The following is a 20,658-nucleotide window of genomic DNA, read 5'->3' as shown; positions in this document are numbered from 1 at the left end:
GAAAAGTGTAAACAATCTGGAACTCACTCGTGTTGAATGATAGTATAGATGTATCTGATAATGCACAGCTGCTTATTTTTATCCGTGGCGTTAATGATGACTTCGATATAACACAGGAACTGCTTTCGATGGAGTCAATAAAAGACATTATAAAAGGCCAGGATTTCATGAACGTCCATGGGGGCACGAACTAATATCCCGTCCTTGATGGGGGAAATTGAGAAGTGTCACTTCTGGTGGATCTCCACATTTAACCGGCAGGAATGTTGGTCTTTTGGCCACAATTCAGCAAACTGTTCATGAAATATATGTGGACCATGAAGTCGCAAAAATGTATAAGACATGAACCATGTTGTGAGCACTGTGACGAAAATCATGAACTTTATTAGAAGGCTCAACCACCGGCAATTCATCTCGTTGTTGGAGGAAGTTGAAGTCGATCACAAAGGTGTTCCCTACCACACTTATGTCCGGTGGCTCACCTTTGGTAGTTTGGGAACTCCGAGAAGAAATAATTCTCTATTTAGAAACGAAGGAAAAGACAAACCCTTTCCCCAAATTTTGTTATCGCCAATGGCGTACAGATCTTGCTTTTCTTGTAGTCATGGACCATTTGAACAAACTCAGTGAGGGTTTGCAGTGTAAAAACATTCTTGTACATGAATAATATTTTGCCGTGGGAGCGTTTCAACGAAAACTTGATCTCTTTTCAACCCAAGTGAAGGAGAGAACATTTCAACACTTTCTTACCCTGAACTCACTGACACTGGGTAACAGCGAAGCAAGAAAATACAGCAAAAAGTTGAGTGACCTGCAACATGAATTTCGATCATGAAGTACAGCAAACCCGACCCTCGTTCGCGGATGAAAGCTAGACGAGCATTTCGCACCAGGTCTGCAAATTGCAACATCGGAAATGCGGCCAGATTTTGAAAGGCTCGTGAAGGAATTACAACAGCTTCAATTTTCATATTGAATTCGTTAATTGAACACCACAATGAACGCATGTTGCCATCCCATTTTCATTAAGGTTGTTGTATGGCGTGCATTTTTGCTATGTTACCTGCCTGCCATATATATATAGTTTGCAATTTTTGAGACCGGCCCCCGAAAAAAAAAAATTGGTCCACCGCTGCTGTAGAGTCTATGCCTACACAGATGCTGCTTATGTTATCGAATAACAGAAAACGATATTACACCTAAATACGAGCCTTAATAGCACTTTGTTGGCAATATCGGTATGACAATCGCGTGAAAAACAAAAGGTGCAAATCTATACAATATATTTACATAGGTAAAAATTATGTTTTGCAAACCAAATTGTCAATAACAAAAAAGTCTCAAAGTAGCTCACAACTGTTTTAATACAAAATAAAAAACAGGAACAAAATGTTCTTTAAAGGAATCTTAAATCTGTTAAAAGCGAATGGAACAATGAAGTATTCATGTGCCTCTAAAATATATCCTTCCTAATTGTTTATTCCACGATTCCTCTTTGTGTCTTATAATACTTGTTTAATAGTTGTTTCTCCTTCCGTCCTTCGTATCCTGTCCATGTCTCTAGGGGCGGCTCTAGACTCGTGACAGCCATGGGCAGAAAAAAAAAAATCGGTGGCCCCTTCGCCCGCCAATGACAATAAAACCCAGTGGCGGCCGATGATATTCTCATGACGACAGAACGTTATAATACTATATATAGCTTACTGCTCCGACTCTCGCAACATAAGTAAATACAGCGAACTAATTAACAAGAAACAATGTTTTTCGGTCACGTTGACGTCAGCTGTCATTTTCTCTATGTTCTTTTTATATTCTATATTTATATGTATATTGGCGTGGCGGCCCCTGGGATTTGGCGGCATTGTGCAGGTGCACTTGCCTAAGGCATTTAACATACCCAGGATTTTACTGAATACTAGCTTTTTTCCCCAACAACCAATTGATCAAACCTTTTGTATGACTAAATGTGACGTGCATAGCATGTGCTTATAATTTACTTGTGTATGTGTGAGGGTATGTTTTAGAAGTGTGCGAGTCTTTTATATGCAAATATGGGTGTGTGGTTGTATTTAGTCTATATTTACCGACCGCAATAGCACTCTTAAACAGATCTCCCAAATGTACCTAGTCTGAAAGTGTGTGTGTGTAAGAGAGTAAAAGGAATTGTATCTGACAATTGTGTCATATGAGGGGGTTAAGCATAGCTGCCTGAGTAATCTCTTCAGTTTATTATGTATATTTTTCTCAGCTGACTGTGGGAGCTCCCAGCAACAAAGAAAACTTCTATCTCTGTTGCAACCAGACACAGACAATAAAGATGTATATATGATCATGTAAAGCACTCTGAGCAAATTTTTGGAAAGGTGCTATACAAATCCTCATTATTATTATATGTCTGCATTTCAGTATGCAGGAGATGTGCATGTGTGTATTTGTGCATCTGCATGTGAATGTATGTAAACAAGACAGGAAAGAGTGACTGATTTTTATAACATTTTTTAGCATATATACAATAACCAAAAACAAAAGTACAGAAGCAAAGCAAACGTAACTGAAACTAAAAAAAAAAAAATGAAGGTTACAAATTAAACATTGAAAAAGACACTAAAGGTGAAATAAAAAATAGTTTATTGCAACAAAAATAACAGTAGGTGTGTGGACTCTTTGGTACGGTTGTTTTTCTAACTGGTGTATCAAAACTATTCTCAGCACAAGGGGGATAAGCACATCAGAATAATTGACTTACCTGTGTCAACTCTTGCTGTGACTCTAGAGACATCCACATGACCTTTACTCATAGCACGCATGGGTGAGGGTGGTGGAGTTTTTGATACAGGAAGGGCTCCTGGTTTTGTGACTTTGCTTATTGGTGCAAAGATTCCTGATGCAGCAAAACAAACAAAGCACCATGAAAGCCTGCATAACAAATGCATTTTTTTTTTTGCTTCATAATTTTTTTTAAATTTACTGCTATGCATTCACATCTTCACAGATCACACAAAGTAAGTTTTTTTTTTGTTTTTGCATACTCTTAATCAAAGGAGGAGAACAGCTATGGTGGCTACAATGTGACTAGGAATTTTTCGGCTTATGGGGCAACCATAGTATATGCAGTCCATCATTAACTGAAATGTTGTTAAGCAGAACATTATTGAACCAATAATACCCAAACAGGCTAAAACTACTCACCATAGTTTGGTGGGCATTTGAAATAGGAGATACCTCCAATACTACCATCATTCTTTCCGAGAGGTTCATCAAGTTCAATACCTGCCCACACACCTGAGGCAAACTCTGTGGGCCCACAGTAGCGTAAATAGCCAGTCTGAAACATTGCAAATGCTTGCTTTACTTTTTGTGACAATATGTACAAAAATATTTCATATTTTTTTTCAATAAATACAATATAGAAGAAATGTTTACTTGACAAAATATTTTTATCATAAGGATGTCACATTTTGATCAACATTCTTAACATTAAGCACTCTATGCACAAAGTAACAGTTTCTGTGACAGGGAAGTAAATTGAATGCATACCTTAATGCCGCTGACAACTATCTTGTCTCCCAGTTGCAGTCCAAGCGCTTGGAGAGTGACTTTAGAGTGTACAAGGTCATAGTTAGGAGGAGGTTTATTTGGGGAAGATGGCGTTGCTTCCTGCAATGTTTTTCGCACTTTTTGAATCAGAAGACCTTTATCAGAATCTACTTCATTGTTACTGGCTTCTGGCACACAGTCTGCAAAGTGACATGTTCCAATAATTAACACTTTTGATCTATTCACCATTTTCAGCTTTGTCTAGTTTCCTAAGAATGATGATAATGCATCACTGATTATATGAAATCTTATTACAGTCTTAAGACTAAAAGTCTTAGTAATAGCATCTTATTGCTTTTATTACTTCACTACAGTGGAAAAACAAAAAGACAAATAGAACACAAATTATTTATATTATATATGGATTAAATTAAACATAACAGACCTATTGGAAGTCTACCAAGATCATCTCTCAAACCAGGATTAGCACCATTCTGAAGCAAAACTTTGATGGCTTCATGAGCAAGGTTGGAGGCTGCTATATGCAATGCAGTACCATGTTCAAATTCTGAACAAGTGCTGTCAATATCTGTTAAAAACATTCACAAATCCTATTGTAATCAGAACAATTATTAATCAGCATGAATTATTTGGCCAAAGTGTAGAATGAAAAATATATGATAAATAATAAGTGTAAAACAACTACTTCAAGGGAAAAAAAATCTACATTTCACTTATTTTAGTACCAGATCATAATTTTTACAAACAGATGCACTACATTTATAATAAGTCTTTCTTGTTAATTTTTTAATTCCAAATATTAATACTGCTACCGCTATAGAATATTCCAAACAATATTGAGAAAACTCTGTCAACATAGGATGTTGACTCTGTCAACAGGCTGTCAACATAGGAAGGCATTCTATGAAAAAAATTCTCAAGTGAAAAAAATAAAAGTTCCAAAACTTAATATTTTTAGAGAACATCACATAAACTGCCACACACAGGAAGTCTCTAAAGAGACTTCAGGATTCAGTTAAAGATTTTCTGTGAGCAGAGCTGAAAAGACACCAGTCTACACCAGTCTCAAGAAAATGTAAATGCTAAAGTGTGATCAAAGAAATCAATTGACTTACAAAAACTCTTTTATAGCTATGCTGATCCCTCACTACTTTCCTGAATCAGACATTTTAAAAATAACCAAATAAAAGTATACAATAAAAAATATTTTGCTACAGGCTTTTGGATTCACACATTGATCTCTTTGCTCTGCAGCTGCAAGATAACTGCAGACATCTATATATCTCAGTTACACTTCTCATTGCCAAAGAAAAATTTTTTTTTAACTGTCTTATCTTCAGAGAACCGAGTTTCCAACACCAAATGATTTATTTTTACTCCATACATCGATAAGCATGCCTGGCACTAACTGGATTAGACAACCAGGTCTTGAAATACAAAAACAAAAAGCATCTTTAAAATCTATGTTTAGCTACAAGACAGAATTGGAATGCCTTGAAAGATTCTTTGCCATGGCGCAAAGATGCTTGAAAAACTTGAGGATGAAGGTGGTAGAACATACCATCTCAAAAATATCAGTCCAAACACTGGAGAAATATATTAAATTTAACAAAAACCTAGGAAATGTAGACCGTGAAGCTGGACACATAAACAGCAACATGCCAGTTACAACTAGTTTTACCAAGTGCACTTGAATTTAGGCTAAAAATGATTTTAAAAAAAAGTTTCTCTGATTTGCAATAAACATGTATGGCTCTAGCTTTGTTTGCAGCATGCCAAATATGATTCAAATGTACATTTGCATGCACTGAGATGTGTTTTACATTTGAAAATCATGACACCATTAGTAGCACAACATATCCTTAACAACATCCACTCCTAACATACACAACTAGAAACCATTAGACTCACCAAGAGCTTTTGTTGTTTTAAGCAAAACTTTCAGAACAGGAACAACATCAAAGTATGCTGCATAATGAAGAGCAGTCATGTTTGTCCACCGGCATCGTATGTTTACATCAGCACCTTTGTTAAGGAGGGATATGACAACCTGTGCTGCTAGGTCAGGATCTCCTATACCAGCTGCACCTGCCTTACTGGCATAGTGCAGCAATGTCATGTCTGTCAGGCCATCTCTGTCATTTACGTTGGCACCCCTTTTCAAAATCTAAAAACACAACCACCATCATGGTGAGAAATGTATAAATCTTTTTTAATCAAAAGGCACACAGTTCAGTTTCTGACCATGCTGTTGCTTCTAGCAAAGAGGATCAATAAGAGTGACCACGATGACCGCTATCAGTGTTTGCGTGAGGATGTCTGGTGGTACATGGTGCCACAACTCCTGAACTAAAATATTTTCAATTGTTCTCTTTTAAGAAAGATGAAAAGAGGAGAGTTAACAGCATTTCCTTACTTTTCACAATTTTCAGCTACACAGGGATACTTGTTTGTTGGCATTTACTGAAACATGGTTCCATGAAAGTGACTGATCTGATAACTGGCTTCTGTGGCCCATTTAGATCAGATATATCTGCCACAATTACCAGTAAGGTGCATGGCAGAGGAGTCTGTTTCTATGTCAACAACAAGTATCCTAACAAAAAAACTTGAACTACTCACAATTTTGCTTCGCCCATTTTACCTCCTGAGAGAATTTTCCCAGTTGTTTTTCACCCTTGCGTACATTTATCACCTCTTTTCCAATTCTTTTAAAAATCAATATAAAAATAAGGCAAAAAAATAAAATAAATCAACAAAAATGAGCCAAAAGTTACAAACCTCGTCAACTAACAGCTCAAGGTTTTGTTGAGTCTGTGGTGTCCACTGTCGAAGAATGGCAAAAATCTCTGGAACTGTTGTGGCAGGGTTCAGCAGAATTTCTTTACAGCCAGCACACATAGGGTCAAAGAAAGACAGGTCTAAGCGCTGGCAGTTTTCACACAGAGGTGGATCCATGCATGGATGGATCATAGGTTTGCCTGGGGACTGTACCGGTGTGGTCTTGAATTCCAAATTACCTTCTTCGAGCGTCATTCTAATGAGAAAGAAAAAAGTAGTATAAGTGCGAGAAAAGGGTAGTATAAGTGCACACATATTTGGCAAAATATGATAATTACTAAGTAGCTACATTAATAGCATTTTGATGTTCACTTCATGATGAATGCATCTGTTTTAAAGTATATAGCATATCAAGATTAAAGGTTAACCTGAGGGGAAGATGAAATTTAGTCTAAGAGGCAGGCAAGTTAACAAAACAGTGCTGTCGTTATTTTGTGTGGAAATGTCTAGTGAATAAACTGAATTTACATATTTTTAAAATAAAAGCACATGACATTTGAATTAAGGTTGTACTTCTGATAATACTGAAAGCTGCATTTGATATGAGAGTATTTCAGTATATTCAGCATGCAACTATTGTCGCCGACTTCTGGTCACTTGACATTAACACAGCAGTGGCTAGAATTATGCAGTAAATTGCTAGTGATCACTGAGTGAAATACATCTGTACCTGGTTCGATGCTCAAGGGATTGACCTCTTCCTATTATTAAATGTTTTTCAAAAATACTACTTACACTATGTTATACATCACATTGATAATAATGGTCTAATGTATGTGTGTGTGAAAAAGTAAGTGATATTTTGTGCCAGTAATGACTTTGCACAGTGCACTTGTTGATACCTGCTGATAGTGTTTTGTTTTGTATACATCCTGTTCACAAATACATGTAAAGTGCTTTGAACCCACCTAAGGTAGGGTAGATGTATAAAGGAACATCCTTATTATATTATTGCTGTTGTTGTTGTTGTTGTCCTTTAAAATAAATATGAATAAGAAGCAATTAGAAGAAAGTACCAAAAAGGCTCAGACAAGCAGGCAGAGATCTAATTTTTCTGCTGCTAGGCAACAGTAAAGAACGGTCCCAACAGGAAAAAGGTTAATAATGCACAGATCCATAGTAGCACCAGAGAGCTCTGGGGAGAATGTCAAGCCCCGTTTGAAGTTTACACATTGGACAGAGAACTTTTTGATGAACTCATGAGAGTGCTGGTGACTAATGCCCCAGATGAAAGGGCTCAGAGCTGTACTACTTTTGCCACCCACTGAGTTGTGTCCAGGTGACACTTCAGTGTCAACCCTTCTGATAGAAGCCTACAACTTGGACAGCAATTATGATGTGATTCCCACAGCACAACCAACTATTGTCTAGCTGGATGCATGGTCTTTGATGTCTTCAGCCAATATTTAGTGGTAGATTCTTTGTTTACAACTGCAATTTTGGCATGACTTGAGACTAACATTAATAAAAACAATAAAGCAATATGTTGTGCAAACTCTGCAGTTTCAACAGATATATTCTAGTTTCGGAATATGATGCATGTTAATTTATGAGAAAATGTAAAATAGTTTTAGCATCACATAAACAATGCAATATACCATAAAGTTCTTATATATTTTATAAATATTTAAACCAGATTATCTGGCATATCTACAAGACACTTAAAGCAGCTTGATAAAAAAGTTCAGTGAAATTACACTCACTGATTCCTCACCCAACCACCCCCTCTCTCTCCCTCTCTAACATGCATACCCAACCACACACAGAGGGTCTAACAGTGCCTTCCTTCTCCAGGATATCAGGTTTCTCTGAACAGAGAAAGGACTTAGTTCTAAATAATTTAGAAGACATCTTTTTTGTTTAAAAATAAAAATTACAGATGATACCACTCTGGGGAAAAAAAAACCTCTTTTAATTGATTCAAAGCACAGGCTATGCAGAGCCCTCCCACTTTACTGTATCTAACATCAGTTACCCCAGGAGATCCTTGCATGTCAACTCTCATTCTGCACCTTGTTTTCCACAGCCTTCTACTGGCCATCCCAGATTATAATGCTAGAAGACTAGCTGCTTACTGAATGTTGCTCTTCACAGTTCTTCCTTCAATTCCATTTTCCAACCATTGGTGCTTGAAATGTTACTCAGGCATTTGCATATAAATTTCTGAATCTTTTACAGTTTTTGTTCCCTTGTTGGCCATTCATGGACTGGATGAGGGATCCATTTATAGAGTATATTTAAGTGACTATATAAAACTGTCAATATTTTAACTGGTACCAGTTAAAGGAGAGGGGAGGAGTGGTTGGTGTTTTACGCAAATAAATTAGTGTTTTATAGCAACTAAGACTATATCACGGCAAGGCAGCCAGCCAGCCCTGTAAACAGATGCCACATGCAGAGAAAGAACAGTCCAAGATGAGAGCTGAACCCAGGACAGTCAATTCTCACTGTATTGGTGACAGGCGTTAACCATTGCGCCACAGGACTACCCATCAATTAAAGGATGATGATGACAATGATGATGATGATGATGATGAAAACAACTTGGTATGATCTGCTCTGGTTCTGTATCTTCTTGCAATTCTCTGTTTCCTCTCGCTACAATCCTATGTCCACTCTGAACTGTTAAAGTTCTCAGTGGTGGATTATGCTTAAGATTTCAAAATGAAAATTATCTTTCTTCTGAGTAGATTACAGCTTACACTTGACCTTTATGTATTGCTCACTTTTGAGTTTTTCAACTCTTTTCTGAAAAGTGTATAATCCAGTGTTATCTCTTTCAATGTTTCAGTGTCTTTGACAATATTTGTAAGGATGTCTTTGATACCAGTGCTGCTGATTAGGATTAAATTCTGATCATCCTTCTATCACATTAGGTCTTGAACAAAAGTCTGGGAGGAAAACTTTTTGTTTCATTGTTAATGAGCTACCTGGCAGAGTATAAGTCACTAAAGTGCTAACAAATATTGTTAATATCATTTATTATTTCAAACATCTGTTTGTATTTACATTCAAAGTCTGTACAGTAATAATCTATCCCAACATTGCAATTTTTAAACTGTTGTCTCTTAAAGATACTTTCACAATTTGCCATAGAAATCAGATCTGCATTTTTCTTTTATTTGTCTTAAAAGAGTGCAGTACCGTACAGCTGCTTTTACATATTACCATTCTCAAGTCTGTATGATCAGACTTAAACTACCTATGCTGTTTGTTTGAATCTGCTTCTGTGATGCATCTCCATTATCTTCTCAATAAGTATTAAACCCTCTTCATCATTTAAAATCACATCACACAACAGACTATTTAAAGAGGTGTTGCATTTAAAGGGTGGCTTATCAGTATCCATTGATAATTATGTACACTGACGGTCATGGTAATTTCAACTCCCACTGTTAGTGAAGTTGTGCTAGAGTGGCTAAAAAAAACAACCTCAAAACAAAGAAAACAGAGATGCTAGAGAAGGGGGGATGGGTTGATGAAAGGCTGCCTGCCAGCTAGTCAACACTGTGGGAAAATTCAACCTATCCCAGAAAGTGAGAGTAGATCTTTCAGAACTAAGAAAAGTAAACACTTATGTGGCGTGTGATTTTTACAGTAGTCCCCATGGAGTCTCTGGCATCTGGTTTTACTGCAGCCAGATTGGGAATATTCTCCTAAAAATATTGCTGTTCCTATCCTTTTCTCCATCCTTTTTCCTCACAAACATGCCCACATGTAGCTCTGGTCCATCTACCACCCCCACACATTAATATACAAATAAGCCATAATAAGAGTAAAATCTGATTCTTTACCCCAAACACCCTCTCTGAGTTACTAGTGCATGCATATATAATATATATGTGTGTGAAATCTATGATTTTTGTCCATTTGTTCCTTTAGCTATACCATTCACCTCTATTACTAAACACTATTACTCTTCACTGTTTAAAAAAAGTGTACCAGCCTGATCTGGGGGAATATATCTTAAGCAAGCAAACACACAAAAGTAACCAAATAAAACTAATAAAAGGTCTTAGCCTTAGCTTCCTCCATGATAATATAGAACTATAAGTCATTAAATCATTAAAGACAAGAAAGCCAAGCTCTATACTAAAGAATTCCCAGGCATCAATCTTTTCCAGCACTGCAATACAAATGGTCTTAACAAGTTTTGCAGTTCTGAGACTGCTCACACATTCATAAAAATGATTTTAAATGAAGATTTTAAGACCGGGTGAAAGTGAAAAGAAAAATGTTAAACTCCTCTCCACCAGCTACCATCTGCATCTCTCTCTCTGGAAATCACTGCTGAACAAAACAAACATCATATAGGACCGAGAAAAGGCACAAAACCTAAAATACAAAACTTTGCCACTCCACTCTGGCAAAGTTAGTAGCTATGCACACAAACACAAAAGATACCAGTGATACATACTTGCATCGCCAACACAGGCGCTGTTTTATACCCGAGTCTTTACCCATCTGTTTCTGCTCTTCATCTTCCTCCTCTCTGTGATTATCTGCTGTGCCCATGGCATCACACTCCCAAGTTCAATAGTGAGTTAAGTCACGACCGGTGAGTTAAGTCCGAGTGCAACGAAAGACGGTAGTCCATCACCGCCGCTACGCACTTTTGTGGTCTGCCGGTATCTCTGCGACCTTGTCGCTTCTGGAACCCTGCAGCACTGAGTTGTCAAATCCCTCCTGCTCGTCCCTTCAGGCAACAAAAACACACAGGCTAAACGAGCGGCCCAGCAAGCAAGTTTAGTGCCGGTGATTCAATGTTTCCAGGTAGTGGGCTGGCAGGGTGCTCAGGGGTGTTGGGGGCGTTAGCGAGTGGGAGGAGGGTGCTTTTTCAACTTTCTTTGTCTTCCCTCTAGGGAAGAGCCCAGGTAAGGCACGCGCGCTCACACGCTTAAGTTAATAAGAAATCTCTTCCTCTCCCCTTCCCATAGACTCCACATTTTCGGGTCCAACCCGTCTCTCTCCTGACTAGTAGTAGGGAGGGGCCCGCCACATTTCCACCCTCCCTACAGCGCCACGTGTGGTTTTAACGTCTGGCACACAGAAACGTTGCTCAGGAGTCCTCCAGACAGGTCGCTCTGACTGCAGGTACGGGTTACCTGTGCGTTGGACTTCCGCTCTCGCTGGCATAAGGTCTCTACGCTCGAGGCACTCACCCCTACCCACCCGCCCCAAGTCATCGCCGTAGCCCTATAATCGCGCCGGTCGATGATGGTGCACGCAACCTACAACTGTGGCGCCGCCGAAGCCCTCTGGCAGCAAAGACAACTAAGCACTACTGCGAGACTACGTCGTCCCGTAACGGTCATCGCGACCTCTGATCCTCACCTCGGAGGGTCTGCGGGCACGCAACATGCCGCTGCCGCTCGCCGCCTGCATACGTCACTGGCAGAGTACAGCTGTTGCTACATGCCGTTTGTGGCGCAGGCTGTCAACACTGTTTGTAGAAATACAACTGGTTGCAAGCTTTTTTTTTTTTTTTTAGTTCAACTTGGGATCTAAACGTACAAGGAAATTTTAAAACCTGACCTATACTCTGTGCAGCATCAAATGATGGCGGGCCAAAGAACATAGAAGACTGAATATGGAGGATGGAGGAAAAAGTAAATCGATAAAAAAAGTTCGAACTTGAAACTAGAGACGGCGAAAGACCGAGGACGAAGAACCAAGCGGGAAGGGAGGAGTGGGGTCATTAAAATCACAAAGTTACAAGTTTAAAGCATCTTTTCGTCGGTTTTTTTTTTTTTTTTTTTTTACAATGTCCCTATATACAAGTAATTATAAAGGAACCCAGATCTTTCTGATCGTTTTTTTTCCCCTACCCTTGTCCCATTTATATTAATGAAACATTTCCCCTTCAAATTTTCCTCCTTCCTATGGGACATTTTCCCTCGCTGAAATGGGTCACAAACAGTGATTCGACCATCCCGTAAAAAGCATTTCTTCCCCTGAACCAGACTGTACTGTTTTTTTTCTCTCTTCCCTCACCCCTATATCTCTCTCTCACACAAAACTACATTCGCATAACTAAGCCTCCACTCCCGAAATAAAGTCATTAACCATCCTTCTCGAATTTAAGGTTTGTCATTCTGTCCACTAATATTCTTAAAATTGAAAATGTCTCTATGATGTCCCCTGTCCGGTTTTCACATAAACTGTTTGTCTACGGCACAGTGAGTGTGCCACGAAGCAGCCGATAAGAACTGGTTCGTCTCTCACGCAACGCAGCTTGAATGACGGCAGGCAACAGTGGAGAGCCCCCCGGGAGCCCAAAGCTCCAGCACGGGGTCGCCACACTAAAACCAGCACTCGCTAGCTGACAAGCTGGCACCCGAGGCCAGGTGTGCAGGGGGTCACGACTTCATTAAACACTCCACTAATTACACAGACGTCAGCAGCTGTTTGGATGTTCTCCAGAGGCCAGGTGGACGGCTTTCCGGTCTCTGCACGGGTTTGGAAACATGGGGGGAAGGGAGGGTGGAGGAAAAAAATCTTGTGACGGAGCACGCGAGTGTTTGCCAGACACAGGGGGCTGTGCGTGCAGGCAAGCTAAACTGGAACAGGACACTAAGTCCTGGTAAGAGGCTCAAGGAACCGACACCCAGCTGAAACGCACTCAGTTCTGGCTTGGAAGCGAAGGATAAATTGCCAATGATACAGCGATTAAACTCAATGGCTATGCTCGCCTTTTTCACTCGTCATCTGCTGTGCAGTTTGCTTCCTGGTATAAGACGTTGTACGATGCTTTAGTCTAAAGTCACTCCATAAAGAAAATGGTAAAACCAAAACATGAACTAGCTAGGAAATGGCAGGAATTCGGACAGGCTCAAAAGAAGGCTGGGGTGGCCTTTGGCTTATGAACAGATGCAAATTAGGTATAACGGGGTAGGCGAAAAACCAAATCGAAGAGATTCAGGGGATTAGCTCCATGAAAAGAACGACAAAATTAAGTCATAAATGATGATCTCCCCCTGTGTCTGATTGACAACAAAAAGGCAGCAATAAAATTCTACGACAAAAGGCAAATCGCAAGGCAACGGCCACAACCGCCTTTTATGACAACTTTACCAGAGTTTAGTACTTGCTGAACAACCCCAGGACAACAAAGACTTAAAAACAGTCAGTACTAGACAATCAGACAATCAAGGGATGTTCCCCATTCACCAGGACTTGGGGAAGTTACCCCATCCTAAAGCCTTGGTAAGCCAAATGTCCATAGTGTGCACAGAGCTGTAAGTGAAGGCATTGATTTTTATGTTTTAAAGCAATCAGGGTCACCTCACACACTGTACTTCAAGGGATACTCAATTGCAGATCACTAAGATTTGTACATGTGCGAGCATGCTGCAGAAGTCTGACATTACATCTTATAATTTAAAAGTCAATGAATGCAATTGTAAGCATGAATAAAACAGTTGGTTGTATATGGACAAAACAGCCAAAAGTGTGGTACATAAATCATTGCCATGATTGATGCTAGGATTACAGCTTGTCATGATGACTGTGGCTGAATAAATAATAATAATACAGTGCATTTATATGCTCTTTCCCCAGCACCAAAGCCTGACCAAAGCTTGCTTTACATACAGGTGCCCAAGCACGCACCTTTGTAGGGTAGCCATGAAATGCACCTTCAAACATAAACATGAAAATACACACAAACGCACTCACGCGCAGTGGAAAAACCACAAATGATCAACATTGTAAACAGATATCACAAGCAGAGTCTGAACCAAGATTCAAACACTCAACACCCAATTGTCATTGTCACCACCAACCACCTGCCTTCGTTGAATGGCTTGTAACAAAAACAAAAAGAAAATCATCATTCCTTTTATGAAACAAATAAATGACAACTCAAATGTGCAAAAACATTTCAATTTCAAGGTACCATAAAAAAAAAATTCATTTGAGTTAGAAATTGTAATGTACATTTATGCTTGGTTGTAATTGGCTCTTACAATGTCAAGTTGCTAATGCACACTAAACAGGAACAAGAAGGGAGTGATATGGATGGGTCACAGCTGTCCTTTCTTTATCTTAGTTTAAGAAAGAACTAAATTTTTGTTGGTAATATGAAGCAACATTCCTGCACCAGCAACCTAATACTCAAACCCTCAAGGAAAATCCTAGTTATTATTGAAATGGTTAGAACCAAATCATTAGTTTTAATATTCATGTCATGACCTGGAGTGTTAATCAAAACAAATACTGCAGATTAAAGTCTTACAATTAAAATGTGTGCCAATGGCATGAATTTTGAATGTCATACTTCACGGCAAACTGCTAGATATCTCACAATAGAAATGGTCTAATAATGGCAGGTCACCATAACTTAACTACCTAACTGAACATTGTACAGCAGGCAAATGTTTAAGACTAGCCTCATCTACTTCTTACAGAAGTCTGACAGCCAATTCGTTCTCACCACCTAAGAGAGAAAACCTATTTTGTATTGAAGTATCTCAAATATCATAGGTAGCTAAATCATTCTTAAAGAGGAAATGTTTCTCTCTAAAGATAAATCTAAATAAAAATAAAGATAAAATGTAAAATGCAGGATTTGTTTTAAAGAAAAACCTGAGTTAAACAAGAAATTAAGTCGTATGTTAATAAAGACCATAGCACTGTCAATAGTTAATTTGTATCTAAATGGCCCCACGATTTTTGTAACTTAATATTTTCAATAAATGTAATTACATTATTAAGGATATGCATTAATTCTAATGCCCAAGCCTTAGAGTTTCAAGCACATGCTAATAAGTTGTTGCCACATCTATGACTTTGTAATCTACTTTTGTGCAGCTGGAAGAGATTAGTTGCTGATCTCTTTCCCAAAAGATCCACAAATGAGAAAAAGAATTTTCAAAATGTTTTATCTTGTTAACAGAATAGTGCTACTTGTTAAAATTTAATCTAGAAAAAATATTTTGCAATGAATGAATAATTTTTCACTCAAGTTAGCCATTATGGGAAAACTTAGGCTTACTTATTTGATAACTCCCATTTATCTTTTAAAAAAAAAGCAACAAAGTTCAACATCTGTTAAAAGGAATATAATCATCACATATAATCGGCACATAAATGTCACAATACTATTTAATAAAGAAATAATGTGATAGTTTTGAAGGGTTTGTGGTATTTATGGTAAAATTTATTCATGTAAAAAACTAAGAAGTCTTATTTTTTTACATATTTTATATTTTAACATTAAGATTACTACAGATTGTAAGCCTGAAGCTTTCTGCGCTACACACTCAACATTTACAAAAATGATTCTTTTACCCCTTTGCTCACCTTTCATTGTGCAACATTTAAAATTAATTTCAAATACTAATCTCTGCCACAGCAAAAGGATTTGTGATTTTTTTTTTTTTTAACACACATGTGCTTAGTATGGTCAGCCTAAAGGACAGAGCAATATTTTCAAACTCAAAGGCATGCATACTGGCCAGTTTCGATACTCATGTAACACAACATACTTCCTCTGGTTAACTCAGGTATGAAATGAGTACCTGACTCTTAAGAGGGTAAAGCACAAATAAAGAAAATTCCACCCAAAAAGCTGGCCCAAAGATGTGAGGTTTCTTTTACTTCATTCCACAAAGATTGTAAAACCACTGCACTACTCTTAACTTTCATTATAAGAGAAATGATAATAATGATCTGAAAATATCCCTGCATCTCTCCTACTAATACAAACCTTTAAATAAGGCTGAAATCCATTAAAAACAAAAATTTTCACAGAATTTATTACAACCAGGGGCTCTAAAGATAAGGATAAATACACTGCAAAATATATTTTATGCTGCTTCAGTTACTGAGTTACTGGAAGATGTCTATCCCACATATTTTCAACAAAAATGTGATTTGAGGAGTAAATGATTAAAATTGGAAACAAAAATAAAAGTGTGTACGATGTGTAGACAAAACAATTTTTATTTTTTTAGATATTGCAATATGTGTTAAATTCAGCTAGAAGAAATATTTTCATGCATCAGCTATGTACCTACTACTTATTTTTCAACCACTAGTATTAGTTGAAAATTGTATAATTTAGAGCTCTCATAAAATAAAACTGATAAATGGCCATTGAGATATCCTATTTCTAGTTGTAGTATGCGGTGAAGACAAGTTGTGTTTTCATCCGATCTGTTTTTCTCCTAAGATGCTTCAAGATGTTTACCTGTCAATCAACAGTGTTGCTTCCCTTGTTTCACATGGTGGTAAGGAAACGCTCGTTGTTTCAATTAAATGTTTTTCGTAGCTTGTCATCAATACTTCTGGTGATCTCCATGGCTCCTTGACTTCGCTGTCGATGATAATCCGAGCCGTGTTGACAAGAAAATCTTTAATGTGAAATCCTCAAAAATGAGATGTCTTGCAATCGATCATACCAACTTCGACTAGGTCTCTGGTGTACACTAGTGAGATAAATTAGCAGTCAATGTATAAGCCCTGATGATGGCGCAGAGAAAATCAACAGTAAATTTCTACACGTATGACTCACTCAGCAGGCAATGCACTAGCCTCCTCGCTTTGAGACAAGAAAAACGATATCAGCAACACTGTCAACTGGCTCCAATTTCAAACAGCAGTGGCATTCATAATAAAATAAATACAACACCAAGTGGTCCTTCTGGGTGTCTTGACTACTTTGCCTTACAATCTTGTAAAAGTCCAAGAGTTTGTTTGATCTTCACAGTTTTCCCGCAATCATAGTGTCGTCTGCTAAATCTGTTTGAAAAGCATGGTTTTGTTCGCCATGTTCACACAGCCGGAAGTGCTGTGGACGATTTTAACCTCGTTTTGGATATCGCACGTGGCTTAATGTTTTCATCGAGATAATCACCCACAGCAGACGGAAACGCTGATATGAAATGCGGAAACAAATTCAAATATTCTATGAGATAAGTATCACATGCACGCTGTTGGTTATATCAATTTGTTGTTCGGAATACGCGCGCGCATGCAGGTTTTATGGAAATATATCTCGACCGCCCTCTTTGCTTCCATGTGTACTTTCTGCTCACGATCGGATGATCCTTACACATGCACTGAGAAACCGCATCTCTCTCCACTCCACTCACCACTTCATTTATTAGTTCTAGTTCATTGATATATGCTTGAGGAGCCTTTTCAGGCAGTGTGGATGTGGGGTGTATGGGTGGTGGTTGTTAGCTGTGTGTATCCCTAAGTAAAATAATAATAATAATTGGATCGTGGACGGGCAATGAGAGATTTCTGCTGTGCAAGTGAATGAAGTAAAAATAAAAACATGAAATAACACAAATTTTTGTGACACAATCACTTTCGGTCCACAAAATACACCTGTATTGCATTTTGTCCTTGTGAGACACCCTCTGTTTTTGAATATTCATTCCCTCCTCGGCCACAGTAAATACAATTTACTGTACTGTTACAACATACGACTCATGATTCACATTCTGGAACGAAATTAATCCAGAATGTGCATCGTCAGTATCCCAGAAATTAATACATGTATTCATGTTTTTTGTGAACCTGACAAGGCAGTCAGAGAGGGGAAAAAAAAAGATTACAAATTTATGCCAGCTGTTTCATCAACAGCCACTCTAACGATTGATGGACTGATGAAGCCTGTATTCATAACACTGAAATATATTTACTCATCAAGATTGCCTAGAGGCCTTATAGCTGATAAAGGTGATCTTTAGTAATAAGTATTGCAAATGTATAAGTTCTTGCATAGTCAACTTTGAATAAATGTATGAACACTATATATTTATAATTCCAACAGCAGATTATTTAAGAAGCTTGCTAATGTAAAATAATTAAAGTGTAATGGACCATATTTATATGTTCTGTACTCACAATCCTGCAGATGATGAAAAAGTAAATGAGCACATCTCCAACATGCTTCTAGCCCGATAAAACAAATTATAAATATTGTTCTTGTACAAAAGGTCTTATTACCATGCAAAGTTTATTTTAAAATTTATTTCTATCAGGCAGTGCTCACAGATTGGGCGTTGCAGCTAATGTGCATTTGTCAGCAATTCACTTTTACAGGTACTTTTTAAGTATCGTTACTGTGTGTGTTAGTTTTTGTCTTTTTTGTTTTGTTTTTAACCATTAATATAGTATTCAAGCTAAACTTTATCTCTTAAATATGACACATATATATATATATTGATGTAGGTTTAGGGGAATGGGTGTGTGTGTGGAACCTAGCTGATCAAGCTCACTAAAGTAATGTGGCCCAAACACAATGAAACTTATGGTACTGATGGATTTGCAGAAAGAAACAACATATGATACTTACTCGAACACAGAGTCCGAATCAGAATCTGTGTAGTCACGATCCATTACTTAATGATTCTATGGTACAGGTGAGGCAGATAAAAATCGTTTTTTGTCGATCATAATTCAGGTCACAATCCCTTGGGGAATATTTGCGCTTACTGCATCGTTCGATTCTACCTCGCGGCTTCCATTTGAATGCTGTAAAGACTGAGCACGTGAAAATATATTATTCTGTTGCCATTCCCTCCATCATGTCTCGATGGGTATGTCCTTTTACGTACGTCATCTGTGCGAAGACCCACGGTACCCGGACACCGTTCCGCCTAATGCTATATTGATCGAGCAAACTAGGTTTTAATTAGCTTTAACCTACAAGTGTTATCTTGTCAGTCATCATGAACTCTACGATGCAGATGAGATAATGCACTGAACAATGTGAAGTACATGTCTACAGTCAGCTACGCGAACAAGCAGCAGGCACGCAGGCATGTTTTGATGCACACGCTGCAGTGTTACTCGCGCATCAGGCCGGGGTCATCATCCGTCACGTCAGGAGAGAAACAAGACCGAAGTGGCTGACCATGTGATAAATACGATAAGAGTGTGTGACGTCCGCATCAGGCCGGTGATACTTGACATGACTTCCTGTCTTGCCGACAAGGCAAACCTAAGGTTCGACAAACACGCACTGTGCCAGCGACGCTTGAGGTGTACATAGTATTCCTGGCATTCTAGCATCCAGCTTTTCCGTCATCGTGGTTTTAGTACCATCTGGTAGTGGTTTCAGTTTCACTTGCGTGTACAACAGATGGTTGAACTGCTTCTACATGGTGGTCAGTGCCGGTGGTCATTACATTCAAAGTGCGTCAGCAATGTGATTAAGTAATTGACACACATCTTAGAGCAAGCTGAACATAAAAATCACACGCACACACGCAAACATAAGCAATAAATTCCCGATGTAGTTATATGTACGCGTCCGCATATGTGTGTATGTGAGAGAAAAAAAGTCGGACCAACATAATGCAAGGGGTGAAGGTAAGGGATGCAATCTAGGTGGTTCACAATTAAAGAGTGGCATATGAGTTACTTCCCTCACAACCAGACGTCGTACTTCCCACACTTTCTTCGTTGGATCGGTTTTTAATTGGATTATTCGTTTAAAATAAGTCGATATAATTGTATGTGGCTTTTACGTTATTATCAATGAATAATCTTTTATTCTGTCATGTTGTTAAATTCTGAGGGTGAAGGAAATAACAGATCTGACATTTCAGACCCTGTGGCCGACTTCCTATGTGTAATAACCATCTCATCGCATTTGCTGCAAAGATCTTTAAAAAAAATCACCATCATAAACTTATTTATGATTAAGCCAACCAAATGCATGCTGTGGACGTTTTGAGGGGTTTATATATATAAAGAGTTTGATATGCCCTGACCATAGTCTTGCCTATGTGATGCAATTAAGAAAATGCATAAATATTTCTTAGGATATTTTTTCTAAATTTTAACATAATTTAACAAGAAATGTTTGATTTTTTACAGGTAAAGAGTTAACATTTATATGTAGTGCACTATTTTGCTTATACTTAGCAAACATTTCTTCTGTGCATGTTTGTTGAGGTTGTAGCAGAGCAAGGAAGGAGCATTAGTGACACATATTGACACCCTAAGAAGTAGTTTGATGAAAGAAAGGAACAATCAATTCATGTAATAGCTTTTTAGTATGTCTTCTGATATTCTCCCAGTCTAATAACCAGAGAGTGGTGGTGGGGGAAAAAGAATTTGTGACAGTTTACTTCTTGGGGTATTGGTTCTACAAGGGTTATAATGCTGACCAAAATGCTAAGGCTTTCTTGCTTTAGCACATGTATTAGGAAAGTAATGTATCATGTACTTTTTAAAAGACTGATAATCTGCATGAGGGCTATGTCCAGACCACTGTGAAATGATGTCAGTTGCTAA

The 20,658-nt window shown here is 38.1% G+C and overlaps 1 protein-coding gene across 6 annotated transcripts in view; it reads right to left on the bottom strand.

The window, feature by feature from the left end:
* The window catches only part of LOC112573614 (CAP-Gly domain-containing linker protein 3-like), a 29,199-nt gene extending 9,981 nt beyond the window's left edge, over nt 1-19,218 (bottom strand). The window contains exons 1-8 of one of the 6 annotated variants that reach the window (XM_025254145.1): nt 18,710-19,218; nt 16,592-16,829; nt 6,340-6,595; nt 5,470-5,725; nt 3,983-4,126; nt 3,538-3,737; nt 3,190-3,325; nt 2,747-2,881 (exon numbers count right to left, since the gene is read on the bottom strand). In XM_025254145.1, coding sequence (XP_025109930.1) covers nt 2,747-2,881; nt 3,190-3,325; nt 3,538-3,737; nt 3,983-4,126; nt 5,470-5,725; nt 6,340-6,595; nt 16,592-16,680 — 1,216 coding nt within the window. In that variant the 5' untranslated portion in view covers nt 16,681-16,829; nt 18,710-19,218. Of the gene's footprint in view, nt 1-2,746; nt 2,882-3,189; nt 3,326-3,537; nt 3,738-3,982; nt 4,127-5,469; nt 5,726-6,339; nt 6,596-10,816; nt 11,501-16,591; nt 17,202-18,258; nt 18,312-18,709 lie in introns of those variants that run through there. The other 5 variants (XM_025254148.1, XM_025254149.1, XM_025254144.1 and 2 more) reach the window with 5 other exon arrangements.
* Nucleotides 19,219-20,658: the final 1,440 nt, after the last annotated feature.

The sequence above is a fragment of the Pomacea canaliculata genome, linkage group LG10, assembly GCF_003073045.1.
Source record: "Pomacea canaliculata isolate SZHN2017 linkage group LG10, ASM307304v1, whole genome shotgun sequence".
NCBI lineage: Eukaryota > Metazoa > Mollusca > Gastropoda > Architaenioglossa > Ampullariidae > Pomacea > Pomacea canaliculata.
The sequence above is the reverse complement of the archived record's forward strand: the minus strand, read 5'-3'. Positions and strand labels throughout refer to the sequence as shown.